The sequence below is a fragment of the Dryas octopetala genome, chromosome 6 (assembly GCF_963921425.1).
Source record: "Dryas octopetala chromosome 6, drDryOcto1.1, whole genome shotgun sequence".
Lineage (NCBI taxonomy): Eukaryota > Viridiplantae > Streptophyta > Magnoliopsida > Rosales > Rosaceae > Dryas > Dryas octopetala.
Window position 1 is genome coordinate 2,061,029 of NC_141371.1, and position 22,992 is coordinate 2,084,020.

The window sequence follows — 22,992 nt, forward strand, 5'->3', positions numbered from 1 at the left end:
TGGTGGAAAAGGCCTTTTGGCCGAACATGCATATGTATATATATATATACAGGCTCTTTCTGTTGAGGTATATCTCAACTTATTTATGTTGAGGTATACTCTGTTGGTATATGTGATCATTCATATATTCATAAGTAACAATTAAAACAGATGCATCAAACGCTAGCTAGCAGGAGAAAGCAGGACAACAACTATATATGCATGGACTCGTTGTTGGAACTGGCCTTTGTTTCTCCTAAAATAAAGAAAATAATTTATTTAAATTTTGTTTATTTTACTCATATGTGTATGCTTCGTTTTCGTTAATTTTAAATTTTTTTATTGCCTTAAACAATATTATCTTATAGATCGATTATATATCTTTAATTTTGATTGCCTTAAAAATTATTATTTTAATATATAGATTATATTTATCTCTATTTTTTCTCGATTTTCTATCAAATTTTTACTTGCTCATCGATGAAATTTTAGGAGTTTGGAACCACGCAAGCATGCAAGATGCCACGTGTCCAACTTTTTTCCATTGATCAGAGCCAGAGTCTTTCTTTCCCTGTTTAATTCAACTTTTTTCCATTGATCAGAGCCAGAGTCTGAAAAATTGTAATTTGGGGCTTATGGAGAAACCCTGTGACCTCAAAAAATTCTATATATACTAAAACAGGGTTCGGTCGCCACTGTTCACACTGTTCATAGCCTGTTCATCGTGAAAATTCCGTTTTGCCCTTCTAACAGCCTTAATTTACACGTGCTTCGCCTTTTGAGTTTTCCCCTTTTCTTCGGCCCTTTTTTGTAATTTCGTCCCTGTCTGTTTCTAGCCCATGTTGTTTCGAAATTTTTACATTGTCTGCCATTGCTTTATTTCTCTGCGGTTTCTTCTCACACGCTTTTTTTTTTTTGATCTGTTTGCCATTTTGATAATACCACAAATGCGTCTGTGCTTTATGGTCATTCGTGTTCTCTTGCTTTATCTGGCTTCATGGTTAATGTTTCAACCAGATGAACCATCTGCTGTGGGGGCTTTGATCCCACCTTCATGTATTCCTCCGGTTGTGATTCGAACTGGGTCGCACCTTCATTTATTTGTGTGGTTGTGATTCCGAGTGGATCAACAATCTGCCTTGGTTTATTTTGTCGTTTGATGTGTTGGGCTGGTTCAGTATTTCAAACAGATGATGCGATTAATTCATCGCATCGAAGAGGTCAGCCACAAATTTTTTAGGGTTTTTTTTTTTTTCTTTTATCTTTTGTCAAATCTCACTGACAACTTCACTGTTTCAGCTTCATCTGGCTTTTCGATTGCCGTTCGTTTGTGTTTCGGGTGGTGTGATTCAGATCCGTCCTTTCGTTTCTACCTGCTCCTTATCAGATAAGTTCCATCTCTCTCTTATCTCATTTTTTCATATCATTCTGCTTCTGTTTGCTTGGCTTCTCTTCGCTGCGTCTCTGTTTGCATTTTGTGTATCATTGCTCTGGGTGTGTGCTTGCATTTATTGTTATATCTTTAAATATCCATTTTTGTTTATTTTCTATTAGTTTTTTTCTGTGAGTGTTTCATGTCTGCCTCCTGTTTTTTTCTTTCTATTACGCCGTACTCCTGGGTTCTGTTTAGAAATCTTTACCTTGAAAAAAATTTATACACTCCATGAAAATAATTAGTTTATGCAGTTATTTAATTGTTCTCTTAATATAGTTCTTGCATGATCAACTTTTTTCAGCCATAAAATTAATTAACTATCATTTTTATTGGCTATATAGCTGCCTACACAGGTATCAACTTTCATTAGTATGCATTAGATTATGTTACTGCCTTTTTGTTTTTCGACCTTCCCTTTTTTCTCCTCTCTTTCTCTGTCTGAATTTAACTGGTTCCATTGCTTTGGTTTATATTGGCGCACATCAGAGTCTTTGACTCTTATCAAATATTGCTTTCTACATATCTTCTTAATTTTCTCTCATGCTATACATATTCCCATCAACCATTCTTATTTATCTTCCTTAACATTTTTTCTTATTCTAAATCTATTTTTTTTTTTCATTTGATAGAATAAAAATATTAAGATTTATGCCGCCACTTCAATTCTTTTTGTTTTTTTTCATGTTTGGCTTTCAAATAAATCAATTTCAATTGCCTCCGTTATACTTTTATGTCTGTACTTTTTTAATCTTTTATTTCTCTTATATCTAAATTTTCCTTTATTTTTATGTCATTGCTTGATTTTTAACATTCATGTGTATATTTTCTAGGTACTGCTCTCTTAGTTGTTTGAGCTTCATCTTGAGGCTGCGTTGTTGTGGCATTTGTTCTTGCTGCGCAAAAAGGTTAGCTTCTGCTACCTGTTTTTTAAATATCTTCGATATGCATTTGTTACTTATCATCTTAGACATATTCTGCTCATAAATAAATATGATTTTCCATTGATTGGTTGTTATATATATCTTCTTTTCAATTTGTAATCTATTTATATGTCTGTTTTGTTTTCCTCCACCTATTTATTGATTGCTTCAGGCTTTTTCCTTTCAATCTCATCGATAAAAAATCTCTTTTTGTTTTTTTAAATGTTTGGCTTTCAAATCAATCAGTTTTAATTGGCTCCCTTATACATTTATTTGTATACTTTTAAAATCTTTTATTTGTCCTATATCTAAGTTTTCCTTTATTTTTATGTGATTGCTTCACTTCGAACATTCATATGTATGTTTTGTAGGTACTGTTGTATTAGTTGTTTGAGCTTGATCTTCACGCTGCGTTCTTAAGGCATTTGTTGTTGCTGCGCAAAAAGGTCACTTTCTGCTGCCTGTTTTTTAAATGTGTTTCATATGCATCTGTTATTTATCATCTTAGAATTCTTCTGCTCATAGATAAGTATGAATTTCTTTTCATTGGTTGTTATATATATCTTCTATTAAATTTGCAATTTATTTATATGTCTGTCTTTCTTTTCTTCCAGCTATTTATTGATTGCTTCAGGTTTCTTTCTTCGAATGTGATGAATAAAAAGTCTAGGGTTCGTGCTAGATTTCTCATGTTAGATAAAGATGACTGTCCTCATATTTCAACTGGTGTGCAAGTTGCCCCTGAAAATGTCTGTCATGTTCTTTCTACCGCTGCCTCTGAATCAAATCCTCCAACTCATAGGAAAAAACACAAGTCTATTAGGAATACAACTTTAACGCATACTAATCCAATTCAGCCAACTACAGAACAGGTCCCTTTGGAACAATTGGACTCTGATTCTGATGTTCTATCCTCTGATGTAAATGTTTTACATTCTGAACTTCCACCCCTCAACTCCACATTGAATGAAAACACTGCAAATCACACCTATAGGAGCCAATCATTTTATCAGAAGAAAAGACAAAGTATGTTAAATATTTTATTAAAATTTATTTCAGCATTTCTAAATTATTCTCCTATCAATAATAATATGCATTGATACTCTTTCTTTCTTTTACACTTCTTCTTTCCATAGGAATGATTCACAAATATGTAGATTTTGGAGATAAGGATTATAAGTGCATTTACTGTGGTGCACTTTTTTGGCTGAATGAATCCATTGCTAAAAAATCTATAGACAAACAGCCTTTGTTCACTCTCTGTTGTTTGCAAGGAAAAGTTAAACTTCCAATTACCAAACCAACTCCCAACTTTTTAGACAATTTACTTGATCCGAGCAAAGGCCAAAAAAGCTCAATATTTAGAGACAATATTAGGGCATACAATTCTATGTTTGCATTCACTTCAATGGGAGCCAAAATTGATCATTCGATTAACAATAGGCCGGGTCCTTACATTTTTAAGATTAGTGGGCAGGTTCATCATTTAATGGGATCATTGTTACCACCGGAAGGTGAGTCTCCAAAATTTGCCCAGCTCTATATCTATGATACCTATAATGAAGTTATGAATCGCCTTAATGCAGTTAATTGTAAACAAAATAATACAAATCTTGATCCAAAAGTTGTTGAAGGCCTTATTAAAATGTTTGACCAATCAAATGACTTGGTAAAATTCTTTAGAACAGTCAGGGATAAGTTAGAAAGCACTTCTATTAATGATATGAAAGTCAGAATAATGGGAAAACAATTAGATCATGGCAAACAATATGAAAGCCCAACATCTGATGAAATTGCTGGTCTCATAGTGGGAGATATTGGTCTGTTTGACTCAAATAGAGATATTGTCATAGAAAATCAAAGTGGAGAGTTGAAACGAATAACAAAATTAAACCCAAAATTCATGTCTTTACAATATCCTATTCTATTTCCTCATGGTGAAGATGGTTATAGCCCTGATATTAAATGGAATCATGATTTTAAAGGTCATCAGCCAAAAACAGGAAGGGTGCCTATGAGAGCCTTTATAGCCTATCAAATTCAGGAGAGACAATTTGAATTTAGTACACTGTTGAAAGGTGGTAGATTATTTCAACAATTTTTAGTGGATGCCTATGCAACTCTTGAAGAGGATAGATTAGATTTCATTAGAAAAAATCAAAAAAATCTCAGAAGTGAAGTTTATAAAGGCATTTATGATGCAGTTTCAATGGGTCATACAAATGCCACTGATCTAGGACAGCGGATTATATTGCCAACCTCACACATTGGAAGTGCTAGATATATGATTAATAATTACCAAGATGCTATGGCAATTTGTAGGCATTATGGAAATCCAGATCTTTTTATTACCTTTACTTCCAATGTTAAATGGCCTGAAATTATTAGAGAACTTCTTAGAAAACCTGGCTGCAAACCAGAGGATAGGCCTGATATCATTGCTAGAATATTCAAAATCAAACTAAATGACTTGGTTAGTTACATCAAATCAGGACAACCTTTCGGACCACTTGCAGCAGGTGAATTTCATCAAAGATAATTTATTCTTTGTTGATTTTCTACCTTTTTAAATACAAATTTAATTAATCGTGTCCTTTTTTTCATGTCTGTTGCATCAAACAGAAGTTCATACGATTGAATTTCAAAAAAGAGGCTTGCCTCATTGTCACCTCCTCATTTGGTTAGAACACGATTTCAAGTCATTGTCTGCAGCAGATATTGACTCGATAATCTCAGCTGAATTGCCAGACAAAGCTGTGGATCCAACACTTTATCATATTGTAGATCAGTTCATGATCCATGGTCCATGTGGTCATTTAAATCCTAATTCTCCTTGCATGCGAGCAGGAAAGTGCTCTAAATTTTTCCCAAAGCAATACAAAAGTGAAACTGTTTTTGAAACCAGTGGTTTTCCTACGTATAGGCGTCGCGATAATCCTAATAGATTTGTGCTCAAAAATGGAATTAAACTTGATAACAGCTTTATAGTGCCTTACAATTCAGAGTTACTGCTAAGATATAATGCTCATATAAATGTTGAACTGTGTTGTCAATCAATGCTCATAAAATATTTATTCAAATACATCAACAAAGGTTCGGATAGAGCTAGGGTAATAATTGAAAACAAGCCACATGATGAAATATTATCCTATCTTAATTGTAGATATATATCACCATATGAAGCTGCATGGAGATTATTTCAATTTCCCATTCATTCTAGACAACCTGCTGTTGAACGATTGCCTATACATCTGCCTTTAAACCAAAGTGTTATCTTCGCTGAAGATCAATCACTTGATTCAATTCTTAACCGAGCCACAATTCAAGATACGATGTTAACCAGTTGGTTTCAAGCAAATAAAAACTATCCTCAAGCACGAAACTTATCTTATTCAGAATTTCCTTCTAAATTTGTATGGAATTCTCGCGATAAGATTTGGACACCTAGAAAACAAGGGAAATCTATAGGGAGAATAGCCTATGTACACCCTGCAGCTGGAGAATTATATTACTTGAGAATGCTTTTAAATTCCCATAAAGGTGCCTTTGATTTTGATGATATAAAAACTCTTAATGGCATTAAACACCCATCATATCAGTCTGCATGTAGGTCTTTAGGTCTGTTAGGGGATGATAAGGAATGGATTGAGGCCTTAGAAAATGTTGTTGACGCAGCATCATGCTCTGAATTAAGACAATTATTTGTTACAATCATTTTGTTTTGTGATGTAGCAGATCCTGCATTCATTTTCAATGCTCATTGGCAAAATATGTGTGATGACATGTTATATAATCTTAGAAAAACATTTTGTATGCCTAATCTCATTGTGCCACAATCTGAATTACAAAATTCACTTCTGTATGAGCTTGAGCTATTGTTTAATGCATCATCTAGCAGCTTAAAAGATCATAATCTTCCAATTCCTGATGAGCACAGCATGTTACAAATTAGGAACAAATTGTTAAGGGAAGAATTAAATTATGATCTTCATCACTTAGCCAATCAGCATTCTGTTTTAATCACTCAACTCAACAAAGAACAAAGACACGTGTATGATTCTGTTATCACTGCCATAAATGAAAAAAAATCTGGTTTGTTTTTTGTTTATGGCCATGGGGGAACTGGAAAGACTTTTTTGTGGCACACAATCATTAATAAAATTAGATCTCAGGGTCAAATTGTTCTAGCTGTTGCTTCATCAGGTATTGCATCATTGCTCTTACCTGGAGGCAGAACAGCTCATTCTAGGTTTCAAATTCCCCTCAATCTGACTGATTCTTCCACATGTCAAATAAAAAAACACACTCATCTCGCTAAATTGATTGAAAAAGCTGCCTTAGTTGTTTGGGATGAAGCACCAATGAATCATAAAGACTGCTTTGAAGCACTAGATAAATCATTATGCGATATTTTATCGGATTTAGATAGTTCAGGTCAACCTCTCCCATTTGGTGGGAAACCTTTTTTACTGGGGGGTGATTTTAGGCAAATACTGCCAGTTATTCCAGGTGGAACAAGGGAAGAAATAATACATGCCACTCTTAACAGTTCATACTTATGGCCCTCTTTCAAAATTTTTTGTTTGAAAGAGAATATGAGGCTGTTAAGAGAGGGGTTAAACATTCAGGAAAGAACAAAACTTGCAGACTTTGCTGCTTGGATACTCAAAATTGGTGATGGTGAAATCTGTGATATAAATGATCAAACAGATGAAGAGGTCTCTTGGGTAGAAATTCCTGAAGATTTATTGATTGACTCTTACACAAATCCAGTTGAATCAATTTTTTTAGCAGCATACCCAGATTTTCTTACCAACTTTGACAATTATGCTTACTTAAGAGAAAGAGCCATAGTTACACCTAAGAATTCTACTGTCACTGAGATAAATAACTATGCCATCAATTTATTACCTGCAGAAGCCAGAACTTATTTAAGTTCTGATTGTCTATGCTCCTCATCTGGAAATTTAGAAAATCTTACCATGATGTATCCCACAGAATTCCTTAATCAGCTTGAATTCAATGGCTTACCTCCACATACTCTAACTTTAAAAATAGGCATGCCCATCATGTTATTAAGAAACTTAAATCAATCTTCAGGGCTATGTAATGGAACTAGGTTAGTCATAACCCAAATGACTAATAGGGTTATTGAAGCAAAGGTACTAACTGGTAGCAACATAGGCCATAAATTCTTTATACCTAGAATCATCCTCACAGCAACAGAAAAAAAATGGCCTTTCACTTTTAAAAGGCGTCAATTCCCAATTAGACCAAGCTATGCAATGACCATAAATAAGAGCCAAGGACAATCCCTTAAAACAGTTGGTTTATATCTTCCCCAGCCTGTCTTCACCCATGGACAACTATATGTTGCATTGTCTAGGGTTACATCAAGGGAAGGCCTTAAAATAATTATAGACAACAATGGAGAGATGCCAAATAAATACACTAAAAACATTGTCTATAAAGATGTTCTCCAAAATTTAGTTTCAGGTTTCAACTTCTCTCCGTGCATATCTAAACATCTCTATATAATTTATACCTATACTTATTTAGCAGAATATATTTCTTCCTTTACTTGCACAAAATGTCTTTGTTTTTTCAGCCCACTGATGCAATGGATACAAGTCCAATAACGAGCTTGCAACCTCATCAAGACAAACTCAGAATTAGAGTTCGGATCTGCAGGACCTGGAGGCCAAAAGTCTTTGGATCTGATCACCAATTTGCTGGTTTAGAATGCATATTGGTTGATGCAATGGTAAATAAACTCTCCCCATTACTTATTCTACTAATGTACTTGTTCCTTTAAACAAATCTATTTTTAAAAAACAGATTATTTTTGCCTAAATGTACATCAGACATACTTTCCCAACCCCATTTTTCAATGTAAAAACATCTTGCAAAACTGTTTTCATCCTAAATAATGTAACTTAAATAGCTAACAATATTTTTTTCCAAACTATTACATATGAAAAATCAAATGTTCAAAAACAATACTCCTCACAACCACTTTATACTACTAACATTATCTAAATATCTCAACAAAATTAAGCTAATACTGCCTACCACCATCTTTTTTAATCAAAATTACAACATATAATTAAAGCATCATTTCAACCTTTTAAATAACAAAACTCATATATAATTACTTCAGATCTTCACACCCACAATTATCTGCTGAAAAAACCTTACACAATCCCTCTACAAATTGTCTCCACATGTGAAATATTGAACTACCTACATTTTGTCTTTAATACTAAATACTAGCTTTATTCAATTATCAAAATTAATATGCTCCACACATACCATGAGTAATGTAACTAAGTTTATATAGCACAGGTATAACTTACTATGCTGTCCACATAACTCATACAAACCAATCAATTCTATGCTCCATTTTCTCATATTTCAATATCATCAATCATTTGGTATTTGCACTTTTAAGATTTATGTATTTTCTTCATTGCTGCAATTCTACCATGATTAATTAACCTTATTTTTCTTCTGAAACAAGGGTGACGCAATTCAAGCAACAGTCAAAGAGATTGACTATGATTGTGTCGCTCCAAAGATACAATCAGGAGCTGCCTATGACATAAGCTGCTTTCACACAATCAAAAGCAGATCAGTCTACAAAGTTGTTCCTCATGCTGCTGCTATCATTTTCAACGAGAGAACCATCTTCAAGAGATTGACAGTTGTTCAACCAAAAATTCCAGCACACCGTTTTCATCTCATGGATTACAATCAACTATCCGCACGGATAAATACAACCACCATTCTAACAGGTGCTGATCAGAACACATTTAATCCCATTATTTTCATTCCCTTTTTTTATTCTCTTACACCACTCAAATTTTAATTGCACACTTCTCTTATACACTTTAAACAACTGACTATCATTTTTTCATGCATTGGAAGATGTGATGGGACACATAACTGCAATACAGCGTTTGGAACAAAAGATGATTGAGAAAACAAGGTTGGAGAGCAAATGTGAAGTGTATATAGAAAACATCAGGTACAACCATTAACCAAAACCTTACAAACTTGACGCTTTTATGATCACCATTCAAACATTTTCTCCTGCATTTATTGTTGCAGCCATCAAACAATTAGAATTACACTATGGAGCGATGCAGCAAAGAATTTTGATCATGCTGCTATAGAACAGTTGCCGCCACCAACTTTTATCGTTTTCACAAGCGTCAAAGTGAAAGAATATCAAGGTAACTGATACCTTTTCTCAACTTCCTATTATTTGCATCTCCAATATTCATTAAAAAAACTCTTTAATCTTTCTTTTAACCATGCACAGGAAAACCTGTTCTTAGCAGCACTAACTCAACCTTGTATTTCATCAATCCACCAATACCAGAACTTGAATCCTACAAGATTGCGTAAGATTTTTATAACTTTTTCAATATACGAGTTCTACTTTTTTAATATAACTCTCTAATTCAATCTTTTTTGCAACAACAATTCAGTTTCAAAGATAATGCAGTGGCTATCAAAGTACTTCCACCTTCAGCAATGGTACACCTTCCTTATCAACAATTAAAAGAGAGTCAAAAGGTGCATATAGCGGAATTGAATATACTTGATCCAGATTTGCACAAGGTAATGCACATTCACAACAAAATCTTATAACCATCTACAATTTTTTTCTTCTTTTGATTATCAGCCACAAACTCTCGATAGTTTCACATTTTTAACACGATTATTATACTATACTCTTTCATAATATCATAACTTACACACTTTTACTGGTTTGGCATCTTTACTGATGTTCACATGTCTGCTTGCCTTTCTGAAATATAAAGTCTCTAAATATTGACTCACTGCCTAACTACATTGCTTTACACTGGTTACCAGCGATGCATATCCATTCTAACCAACTAATTAATCACAGGCACTTGCACAATACAAACTTTCTCAAACTGACTGTCCTATACCTGTACCAAATACACCTTGCTAAACAATGCTTACACAGACCTATCTATACCAATTAACTACAAATATTAATATTAACTAACTGCCACCTGACAACTAAAGTCCTTATAAAATAACTATAACTTACACATTAGCAACATGGACATAAAATACTTATAATCATGTATTATATTCCCACAAAATGAAACATTGAATATAACATCCTTATAATTATGGAACATCAATTTTGACATCAAATGATTACAATTTATTTCTAAACCCTGTTTTCCACAATTAACTATAAAATGCTAACAAATATTCAAAAAATGTTTACACTTATTCAATTTGTTTTTAATGTTTTCACTAATACCAAAAACTTTCTACCCATTGTCCACAAACTCAACCATTTCTACACAACTAAAACCATTAACTTTCGCGCTTCATATAATATGTTAAACAAAAGTTTTATTCAAATTATTCTGCATTTAAACCATTTCTAATCCTGCATATCTGTTGCCTAACATAAACCACCAAAAATCAAAATCTCCTCTCAATTAAACCATTATCAAATTGTCTATTTTTTCTTATACACTTCATATAATTTACTTAAACAGCCTATTTTCCTAATTGCATCATCATTGTCATTTATGCACATCTTTATCAAAACAAATAGGTCAAGCCATACATTTTAAATCTTTCATTTCATGTAAAAATGTTCAATACCCTGATTATGTATTTGCAACAACTTATAGGACAAACTGATTATGTGCCGTGCAACCATTACACGGTTCAACACAAATGCTGGATGGTGGTACAGAGCATGTCCAACTTGCCACAAACAAGTCAAGCCTTCACCTCAGAGTGATGAACTCCTTTGTCCAAGACACGGCACCCTCAGCACACTTCCTATTCCTTGGTAACCAATTTTTTTTTCTTTCTTTTTACCTTTACCAAACAATTATAGACTGTATACTTCATACAATATAATCACTTTGTCTGATTATTAGCTGTACATCAAACGCATTCTTACAAAATACCATGCATACTCCACATTTACAAAACCTATATTTGCCATCTATAACACACATCCATAATCACTATTTTCATCAATAACAAATCCCTTAACACACACCTTACATAATTAAAGTATATATAATCACTTTTCTGCATGCACTTCATAATATTACCAAAATACAATGTTCATAACTTTCAGGCTTATAACATTTCCACAACTACAAACAATCAAATAAAAATTAAACGCATCTATATACCACAGAATAAAATATGTTTAACCTTCTTCTACTTTCTTAACTTGCATTCTTCAATTGAACAATGGCTGCTGCCATTGAAAATACAGGTTCAAGGTCAGCTTCATCAATAACAAATCCCTTAACACACACCTTACATAATTAAAGTATATATAATCACTTTTCTGCATGCACTTCATAATATTACCAAAATACAATGTTCATAACTTTCAGACCTAATAACATTTCCACAACCACAAACAATCAAATAAAAATTAAACACATCTATATACCACACAATAAAATATGTTTAACCTTCTTATACTTTCTTAACTTGCATTCTTCAATTGAACAATGGCTGCTGGCATTCAAAATACAGGTTCAAGGTCAGCTTCGCAATTGCAGATGCAACTAACACAACCAGTGTTATCATAATTGGAGACCCCGCTGAACAACTCTTTGGAATATCATGCTTCAGCTTGGTTGTTGAACAGGGCTTTAGTGACCAGAATCAATTCCCAGATCACATCCTTCGACTTAGAGGCCAAACTAAAAATTTCCAGATCAGGTTTGGCAGCATGAAAAATGATTTCAAAAGAAATGACCTTCTCATCCACGCTGTTTTTGATGATGAACCCCAAGTCCTTGAACAACCCTCTCTTCCCACAGATCAACAGATGGTTATACATGAAGCGGAAGAAATGAACCAAAAAAATCTTCTTTCCACCCCATCTCCTACTTTCAAAAAATTCCCCCCAAAAACACCTTCTGGTTCATCAAGGACTTCCACAAAATACCCCACTCTCCCATCACCCAAAAAAGCTGCAGTCAAAAGGGCTCTTTTCACTTCTCTAATGAATGTGAGGAAAAAATTCAAAAGGTACCCAATCTGTAAAACCTCTAACCCCTCATCCTAATACTATTCAACTTATAACACATTTCTCTGAATTCTAACATGCATTATTTTTTTCCCTGTTGTTCCAAAAACCATCTCCAGCAGAGAAGCAGCAATTAAAGAAATCACTGGCGCAGAGACAGCTACAAATCCAATACCCACAGAGGACATTTCAAGCCCAGATGACATTCCTCTCGTGGCCTTCAAAAAAAAAACAGCAAAATCCACAGCCAGGTATAACCCATGCTCAAATGATGACGTACAATACTCTTGATCACCACTGCATACTTACACAATTTTTGGTGCAATATTATTACATTCAAATAAACCCAACCAAAAGCTACACTTCATAGCCATAAATTGCTTGGTTTAGTTACTAATCTTCTTAATCATCAACCATTGTTTTTTGCTACTTATGATGCCATGCAGAAATTAGGTTATTTCTTTTCCAACCAATGGTAAATAGTTTTCCAATTCACTGCATGGAGAATACTTGAATTTGAAGGAAAATTTTTTTACAGGACATGGGCAAAAAAAAATGAACTTGGGCTATCTATATATAAAATCAAGTATATACTCTGCATCTTATATTCTCATAACCTTTTCATGGTTGAGACTTGAGAGAGAAAAGTAATGAAAATAAACTTTATCGAGTCCTTCACTGACATATCATGATGTATCAATTTGACCAAACATATATTCTTACCTGCATTATTCATTTTGTTTCATCTTATACATATTGCAGTCAACCATCAATTTTAACATTCATTCTTTCATCCTCATCATTTAATAATCATATATTATTTCTTTTACCTCAAAAACAAATCACACAACAAACAAAAAAGACAATTAATATCTGCTCTTCATTCCTTCTTTCTTAACTTTAACCTAACATCTTCCAATTTCTAACACTTTGTATACTCATCAAAAAATGCAGCACAGCAGAAAAAATCCCCTCAACAGAAGCTAACAGAGAAGACAAAAGCCCCACAGCAAAAGAAGGAAAAACACATGATGAGCATCTCCCCTTGCAACCAACCAACCCTCATCAGAAAGCAAGCGAGGACAAGTCACCAAGCACAATTTGAATCCATTCTCAATCACCATAAATGGCTTTTTTGAACAATCAACCACTGTACATCCCTTTATGTTTTGTTCAACATCACACACATTCCTCACATGTATTGTAATATTTTTTGAATCCTGTTTGCACTTTTAAGATATCATCAATATCTTAAAACAACAAACAGCCATGCCTGGGGATCAAAGGCACTTAAACACAGCCTATGAAAGGCACTTATATTTTGAATGATCTGACACGCAACAACTCATCATATATTTACAATGTTCATAACTCTTTTAACATCTCATCACAACCTTAACAAAGCAAACACATCTCTCTTTAAAACGTTTTATCAATTGTTGTTACCCGCAGCAACGCGCGGGCAAAAATTCTAGTAATAAAGCTAAAGGAGCCTTTGACCTATAATATTAAATAACGTTATTTACTTAATTCTCTGATAGTCATTTTATTCATTAAGTAGACACCTTATACAGGTGTTTATTACAACCAAGATCTTTAAAAATAAGGAAACAACATCCTAGTAACTAGTAAGTACACCATCGCACGTTAAAAGCAGGTTCAAAATCATCTCACTAATCCCACTTATTAGCCCACAACTCTATCCTAACTGATATTTATCTCAAGATCTAGTCAACATAGGAGATCTCTAAATAATTAAAACAAAATAAAAAATGACATGTAACACATTCATCTTAAAACCAATTGGTAAGTAATGAGAGGAGTAGCCCAGACTTTTATAAGATACTATACAATGTTATACTTTTTCAATGTGGAATAAGTGGATAACACTCCACATTTTCACACGCCCCCGCATGTGTGGCGTCTCTTAAGCCAAACACGTGGACAAATCATATTAGGTGACGTGGAACACTTATGGCCACTTGGCCTAGTCTAACACACGTGAGCGAACTTGCTCTAATACCGTGAAGGAATCTAGGTATCCATCCCAAAACCAATTAACACTCCACATTCTCACAATTACCACCCTTTTCATTTCTTTTGAGAATATATATTTTGGCGTGGGAAAATACATTTCAATAATGAAATTAGGTGTTTATGATTCCTTAGAAGTGTTTTCCCCCAAATAAAAAAAGAGCTGTTTTGGGTAGAGATGGAAGAAAAATTAGTTTTGTGTGGATGGGTAAAAATATTTTCTCCCTTCATTATTAGTTAGTGGAACATTTGGTTGCATTTATTACCGAGAGTTAATTAATTAACCACAGTTAATATAGTTGGCACATTACATGACACATTTTCAATAGAGAACAAATTTGCTGAGCTCACTCCCATTAACTGCGGTGTAGCATCAGAAACATCATCCTCTAAGCATGTACATCAGCACAAAAACACCCTTCTTTAACCTCTCTAAGCATGCATATATAAATATATATATATACATATTTTTTGGTCTGATAAGCATGTACATATACACTAAGTTAAGCTTACATTAATTTTGGCAGGAATTACAATATACACTTCTGGTTTAGTTAGGACCATAACGACGATGACTGGGCAAGTTTTGATACATATTATGCCCTCCACCCAGGGTGTCCATGAATTTCTGCAAACATCCCAGTCTGGACCAACATTTTAATGTACTCAATTGAAATGGATACATTCTATATAATATGGACCAACATTAAATTGTTCTCTTATCCAACCAAACCAATTGTCACATACTGCGGCTCATGTTGTATCAACGGACTACTCGTGTATGGACAATGGACTTAACCTATAAGCCCAATAACCCATCATAGAAGCAATTTTTTTTAGTGTTTTCGTAACACGTTGAGCTAGAGTTCAATCAATCTTTTAATTTAAAGATAAGAGATGCCAATGGGCTGTGGTAAATCCTCATACCTGCAGGCTAAGGCTTACAAACAATGCACATAAATAAATCGTATTTCAAATAATTAAATTTAATGCATATGAAATGAGTAAATACAATACATATGACATTGCATTTTTTTTTTTAAGTGTGAATATGATAATGCATTTATAATCCTTAGATTTGTAATAATGTGCAAAATAAAAAAAAAACAAAATCCATTAATACATGGCCAGATTTTAAAATTAATTAGACATATTAAAACCAATAATTTTGTACGTAACAATTGGCAACAATCTTGGCATTGCCTTTAAAAAAAAAAACCTTGGCCTTTCTAACCCAAAAGCAAAAAAAAAAGTGCTTCTAAACACATGCCCATCCAAGTTGCATCATCCTTTCTGACCATACATCCTTTTTCATCCAAGTTGCAACCACAGACCACAGATAAAATCTAAAAGTTAATACACGAAAATCATCTTAAAAAAGAAAACGTATTTGAAGAAAAGTCTTAAAGACAAAAGTAACTGAAAACCATACAATTACAAAATAAATTGCATTTGAATTAATATGTTTTTGGTTGGATATTTGGATTGAAACACACTGAATGTGAATAGAACAAAATCCATCCTTTTAATTGCTTACCATAATAATGTATAACCAATTATTATATAAATCATCAAACAACATATATATATATATCTCCCTCAAGACAAAAATTTGATATACTAAAACCAAGTCAATAAACTTCAACAAAAATCGATAGTCACAATGCGTCCTCAAGTCCTCCTCACATTACTTGCTCTCCTCCTTCCTCTACTTGTTGCTGCAGATCATCTCCCCGGTTTGTGGAATCCCATCAAAAACATCAGCGACCCATATGTGATAGATACTGCAGAGTTTGCAATCTCAGAGTACAACAAACAAACTGAGAAGAAGTTGGTTCTTCAAAACGTGATCGAGGGCCGAATGCTCAATATATCAGGCGTTAGATTTGAACTGGACATTACGGCCAAGAATGAGTCGCTGCCCACCTCCGTTGCAAAATATATAGTTGGAGTATGGGATCACTCTTTTGGTATTAGGGATTTCTTAGGCATAGAGAAAGAAGAATAATTTTGGCGGGTTTCAAATGTTTGTTGGAGGTTGTTAATTTTTGTTGCTTTAATAAAGAAATATAATAAAAGTTGGTATTCATACTAATTATTCTGAATATTTTTGTGTTTATTTTTCCTTTTTGGCGGTGGTGTTGTTTTGTTTGTGATTTGAAAAATCTATCAGTGCATGCCAAACTTGTTTTTATTAGAAGATAAATATCTCTTGACCAAAAAAATAAAGATTAATATCTTAAAAGAATAAAAAATGAATATGATGTACCCCTGAGATGGCGAGCGACCATTATAGTCGGTCAAGTAACAAAAAAAACACCAATCAAGGAGGGATTGATTTGAGAGCTTCTTGACTTGGAAGCGGAGGGCTGCAAGTGGGATTGAGATTAGTCTTTTTTTTTTTTTTTTTTAGGGGGTATATATGCTCGGGCTTTAAGTCTTAACTTACACATAGCAAAAAATGGGATAATAGAGAAATGGAATCAGGAACCAATTTTTTTTTTTTACCATGGAATGAATTGCCATGGAAGCTGGACTGCCATTAACCTAGAGTTTTTTTTTTCTAATTTAAATGTGTCATATACTCATATTCCGTAATTTCATAAAAGAGTTCAATTTAGTTCAATTTTTTCAACAAAAAAATGGGTGAGAAAATAAGATTGATGCGTGGGAATAGTAGCACTTTTTTTTTTTTTTTGCCTGGTAATAGTAGCACTCTTCGAAAAATCAATCAGTGCATACCAAACTTGTTTTTATTAGAAGATGAATATGATATTTCTAAAAGAAAAATGAATATGATAGTACCCTTAATTGAGATGGGGAAAGACCACTATAGTCGCTCTCAAAGTCTAAAGTAACCACAAGATTGACTTGAGCGGACTTCTTGACTTAGGCGTTAGAAGCCTTGGGCTTGATTAGGATTGAGATTAGTCTTTAAGCCTTTTTTTTTTTTTTTTTTTTGTGTGGTATGAATGGTTTTTTTTTTTGGCCACTGTGGTATGAATGGTCTTATAGTCTCAACTAAATGTACTTTTACTGACTTATAGCAAAGAATAATAAAGAAATTGAGTCAGGAGAAAAATTTAATCAATACAAAATCATGTTTTCAGTTTTCTATTAATATGAATTAAATTTGTCATAGATTGGCATTCATTAATTGGAAATTTGGAACTAAAGCAGATTATGATTAAGAAAATAGCCATTATGTATTTATGTTTCGACGGGCTGAAACATTACATGTGGTCTATATTGATTCGTTATGAAAGAGCGAACCTAATCCACCAACATGCTTAACAGGCCCAATAGGCCCAACACACCACCTGCTGCTAAATTAGGCCGAGTACGCCCAATGCAATCCACTGCCTCCTTAGCTTTTTTTTTTTTTTTTTGGCCACTGCCTTCTGACTCCTGAGCTTTAAATTACCATTTTTAACCCAAAAAAAAAAGTTTTAAATTACCATAAGCCCATAACCCAAGTCAAATAGTTTGTTAAACAAATCACCATATTCTCTCTGTCAATTAATATAAATAAGAATATTATAGTGGAGAGCTGGATCAGGTGCGAACGTCCGCACCTGAACAGCCTGATTATAGTGGAGCCTAATATCATGTATTAAAAAACATATTTTTTTGTGTACAAAAGAAAAAACTCACATTTTCTTACACATATTTTATAGAGTGGACAATTAATCAAGTACTTATATTTAACCCAAAAATTGAAATTAATAAAAATAAATAGCAAAAAAAAAAAAAAACAGGAGATCGAAGAAGCTGGAAATTACTGCAGCATAACTAAATAATTAATAATATAATCATCATTAAACGTGGATGGATGAGTACACAGATTATTTAAGTACGTAGATGGGCTATAGCTAGATATATAGATGGATAATAATAGTAAACACAGATGATGATCAAACAAGAACTTCAGCAACGATTCGCTGCAAAAGACAATGTGGACTTATTAAAATCGAACAGAACCTTATATTGCATCAACTGGAAGCTGCCCAGGACGCTCGGACCGATATGCTTCTTGGAAAGAAGGACCATGCAGAATTCGTCGTACTCCGGCAAGGCCTGGAATAGTCGGAGCATTTCGAAGGTACCGCCTCCATGAAAGTGCAAACCGACTCTTGGAAGATTGATCTTATCTGCGGAGACCGCCCCCAGTTTGTAGCATAAATCTAAGCCGGACTCTGAAGTTTCGGCCTTCTTCGGCAACCACCCGTACAGGTTGCGGAAGTGGTCAATGGCGGCACCCCTGAGATTTCCATACAGGTCCTCGCTGACGGCGGTCAACCTCGAGAGGGTGTCAATAACCAGGCTTTCACCTGCTTGCATGGAGAGCGAGGTTGTGATTCCACCCGGACCCGGGATGGTCTCGTTGAATGTCAGAGACGTACGTCAGGTTGACCACATGGTGGTTTTGGGCCTTGAATAAGGACGCGGTCTGCACATGATGGCCTGAAATTCTTGCTTTATGGCCGAAATCGAGAGTCGGCTTGGCGGGGCTGTTGTTGTTGGGGCCGGGAAGACAAAACGACATTCTGCCTATCTCCATTTGGCTCAAAATACTGGCCGGGTGTCCCTTGGCCAGCCCAATGAGCCCAGCGACAGAAGTATTGACCCCCAAGTCAACGAAGTTGTTAATCCCACAACCAAGCGCCAACTTATGATGAGCAGCAGCAGCAACAGCGTTGGTGGAAGAGGATGGTGCCGAGAAATGAAGCCTGTCGATGGCCAACAGTCCGTCACTAATAAATTCCTGGTGATAGTGGCATTCCCTGGGGCCAAAAGGCTGAGCCAGTGGGGGCTTGCAAATGGGGTGGGTTGGAGGAAGCAGTCGGAAGGAGGTGGATTTTCTGGGGTCGTAATCTGGTAAAGTGGAGGGTTCACAAGCTTCACATGTTGCACATTGAACCCATGTGAGTGGAGTCATGGTGTCCAGGGCCAAGTGGGTTTTTACTGGAGGGGTTCCTATATGGAGTTCAACATAGAACAATAACGTTTTACTACTTGATGGGAGCTGGGATTTGATGGGTAAGCTGCTGGGGGTGGGATCGGATGCTGCAAAGGAAAGTAGGAGGGACAAGATCACCAACATTGCAATTGGGAGACTCATTCTGGATAAGCTAGCGAGTTAGCTTTCAATGGATGATTGGAATGGATGGTACTGTGCAGAAATGTTTCACACATACAGCTTCTATTTATAGCTTAAACTTTTACAGTTTCACTACTTAATTACTGTTTATCCATCCCCATTAATTTACAGTTTAATCCACCTCCATTCCACGCAGGAATATTTGAATATATTGACATCAAACTGACTCAACATCTCAGGCAGTCAAAAATGGAAAGGAGCAGGTATATATGACGATAGTTATGGTGGAAAAGGCATGGCTCTTTCTCTAGTTTGTTTGAAATACAGTAGGTGGAATATTGGACATATATATATAGGCCGGAATGCCAAGCAGGGGTAGTGGCGTGTTAAATTATATATATATATATTTCCGTCTAGCATTCCAACTTATTCAATGAAATTCCATGCCAACACTCTTCCGTAATTTGGAGAACAAACAGAATGCAATATGCACCTTAAAAGCAACATGGTGGTCAGTTGTGTTGGTAAGTCGAACTGAGCATGAGCTTTGCTTCTTCAATTCAACTATATATATATGAAAACAATTACACAGTCGATCCGTCTAGTAATTTACAATATATTCACATGCAAGCAATGGTTAAACTAATACACAAAATTAATACAAAATAGAGAGAATGGAGGTCCCATTCTTTAAATTCATTGGCCAAGGACTCAGGGTTTTGCTTTTAGCCAATGAACATGATCATTCATTGATAAGTAACAATTAAAACAGATGCCCAAAATTCACAACTCCCAGGCATCAAACGCTAGCAGGAGAAAGCTGCAGGACCACAAAGTTAACTATGCATGGACTCGTTGTTGGAACTGGGCTTTGTTAGTCATAAAGATGAAATTTTTAAATTTTCTTTATTTTACTCATATGTGTATGCTTAGTTTTTGTTAATTTAAATTTTTTTATTGCATTAAACAATATTATATATCTTAGAGATTATATATTTTTAATTTTGATTGCCTTAACAATTATTATCTTAATAGATTATATTCATCTCTTTTTTATTCGATTTTCCATCAATTTTTACTTGCTCATCAATGAAATTTTCATTTTTTTTAATAGAAAATTAGGATTAAATACCAAATTCTAATAATTTTTTGGTATACCATGAATACCATATAATATTTCAATTGAACTATTAAATTTAAATCTAGTGTTTTAGATTAGGTCACAAACATGTTGGCCCTTTTAATTTGAGCCTTTTACATTTGACATTTTTGTCTTTTGCCCCACATATGATGAATGTTAGTTAAAATTTAAAAAGTTTTGACAAAATTACCCTTGAGGCTTTTATATTATCTTGAAAATTTGCTAATGTAGTCTCAATTTCACATTTAGTTGTGACTGTACGTATGACACTCACAACTTCAAATTTAGTTGTGATTGAACGACAGTCACATTTAAGTTGTGAGACAATCACAATTAAGTTGTGACTTAATTGAAGTTTTTTTTAGAGAAATTATACTATAATATAGTATAAATAGAGGTCAAAACAATACTTTTACTCAAAATAATACATAGTATAGTGGTGTGAGTTGTCTCTTTTAATTTACAAAGACAGTCACAGTTAAGTTGTGACTAGATTGATTTTTTTTTTTAAATACAATATAGTATAAATTAATGTAATATTTGTGATGTAATATTATTTTTATTTTTTTATTGTAGTGGTATGTGATGTAATATTTGTAAATTCTAATACCTTTTACTTTATTATTTTGTTTGACTTTTCAACTAATACTTAATCTAAAATGCTATTTAATTTTGATACCTAAATTAAAAAGTTAAATGAAATTTAATAGTTAAAATCAATAGACCTTTTGTAATTTTCATTTTTAAAAAAAAAAAATCAAAATTCAAACTAAACCCCATTAATACATTGCCAGATTTCCAAATTAATTGAGATATTAAAACCTATAATTCTGTAACAGTTGGCAACAATCTTCGCAATGCCGTATAAAGAAAATTATCTTAAAATAAACCTATAAATTTGCCCTACTATCCAGATCAGTTCCACAAACCACTAGCTAGATATAAGCCTATAACCAAATTCCAGCATACTCTTAATAATAACCACAATATCGATCCCCATCAGATATTTATATATTTTTAAGAGTATGATGAATATATTGATCGACAAGTTTGCCCCTGGGAGCGAAATGTGAGAAGCAATACCAAGAGCAAGAGTCCATAGATTCCAAAGAGCCAGAGCTTGTGGTGCCTAAAGCACGCTTGTTGTGTGATAATGGCTCTGATTGTAGGGGATGCATGCCCTCCCCAATGCAACCCTGGAATTTGTGACGGTGAATATTGTCAATGTGATTGTAACTGAACAAATTAACTGCTAGCCGAAAAAAAAGATCAAGTAACCATGTTTTAATTTGGACCAATTTTAATGTACTAAGGAATTTTAATGGTTATATTACTGATTTTGATATGCAATAAGGTTTCTTTATTATTGCATACTAATTGTGCAGACGAACCCACAACAGAAAATCAAAAGAGCCCACTTGCTCATGGTTTGGTTAATGGTTATCTATCACTATTATGTTAGTTTTTGTAATGATATCTCTTTATATACATGAAGATGATTATTGATTTAGAGAAGCTGATTACATTTATACATAACTACTTTCATATATACTATTTATGTTGATGGTGGTGACTGGTGACTGGTGAACTTCGTTCACATGCATGTGTGAACAAACTAGAGATCGATCGAAAGAGCCATATACTCTCTTTTTTTTTTTTTTTTTTATTGAAAAAGAGCCATGCTCTTTTCACTAGCTACAACTATCATACAATTACATAGTGGTTGAAACATGTGAACAAACTAGAGATAGAAAGAGCCATGCTCTTTTGAGTCTTTTCATCATAACTATCATATATACCATTAATAGAGAATTGAAATTAAGCTTTGTGATAGGCAGGGGTGGAATATGAATTGGACATAGGAATGCGAGGGGCAGTGGCCTAGCTAGTTATGATCAATATATATTGATCACTACTAGCAGAATATATATATATATATATATATGCATGCACCCATTACATTACTGATCAATGACACACTTGTAGTCTTGTACATTTGCCAAGGCATATACAAGTAGCTACCTGGCTACTTTTACATCCTCACAGTAAATAAGCAGAGGAGAGGGAATGGCCTAGCTAGTTATCATGGAGGTAAAGCTCAGTGAGTCCTCATAGTAACTGTGCCTTGGAAGCCAATGCAGACGAACCTACACCAGAAAATCCAAAGAGCCCACTTGCTCATGGTTTGGTTAATGGTTATCTGTCACTATTATGGTTTTTTTGGTCAAAGCTGTCACTATTATTTGTCACTATTATGTTAGTCTTTAATGGTTATCAGTCACTATTATGTTAGTCTTTGTTATGATATCTTTTTATATA

At 34.1% G+C, this 22,992-nt stretch overlaps 3 protein-coding genes and 1 pseudogene across 4 annotated transcripts; all 4 read left to right on the forward strand.

Annotated features, from left to right (window-relative positions):
* The first annotated feature begins 1,066 nt into the window (after positions 1-1,066).
* LOC147280922 (uncharacterized) lies at positions 1,067-13,745 on the forward strand. 2 transcript variants are annotated; one of them, XM_086249356.1, is made up of 13 exons: positions 1,067-1,199; positions 1,279-2,319; positions 2,706-2,780; positions 7,943-8,098; positions 8,855-9,128; positions 9,262-9,361; positions 9,445-9,569; positions 9,659-9,740; positions 9,828-9,960; positions 11,025-11,188; positions 11,899-12,399; positions 12,517-12,648; positions 13,352-13,745. In XM_086249356.1, exons 4-13 carry the CDS (start codon positions 7,955-7,957, stop codon positions 13,500-13,502), a joined length of 1,806 nt encoding a protein of 601 aa, XP_086105482.1. In that variant the 5' UTR covers positions 1,067-1,199; positions 1,279-2,319; positions 2,706-2,780; positions 7,943-7,954; the 3' UTR covers positions 13,503-13,745. The 2 variants fall into 2 exon arrangements, with proteins under 2 accessions (XP_086105482.1, XP_086105483.1); XM_086249357.1 differs by having other exon boundaries at positions 12,520-12,648.
* On the forward strand, positions 2,988-4,873 carry LOC147280923 (uncharacterized). The gene is made up of 2 exons (XM_086246438.1): positions 2,988-3,360; positions 3,471-4,873. Exons 1-2 carry the CDS (start codon positions 2,988-2,990, stop codon positions 4,871-4,873), a joined length of 1,776 nt encoding a protein of 591 aa, XP_086102564.1.
* Positions 4,791-7,943, forward strand: LOC147280924 (uncharacterized; the record flags this gene model as incomplete). The annotated part of the gene is made up of 1 exon (XM_086246439.1): positions 4,791-7,943. A coding segment is annotated over exon 1 (2,817 nt), but the record flags the coding sequence as incomplete, so codon positions are not given.
* A 2,349-nt stretch (positions 13,746-16,094) lies between the features above and the next one.
* LOC147280925 (cysteine proteinase inhibitor 5 pseudogene) lies at positions 16,095-16,439 on the forward strand (annotated as a pseudogene).
* Positions 16,440-22,992: the final 6,553 nt, after the last annotated feature.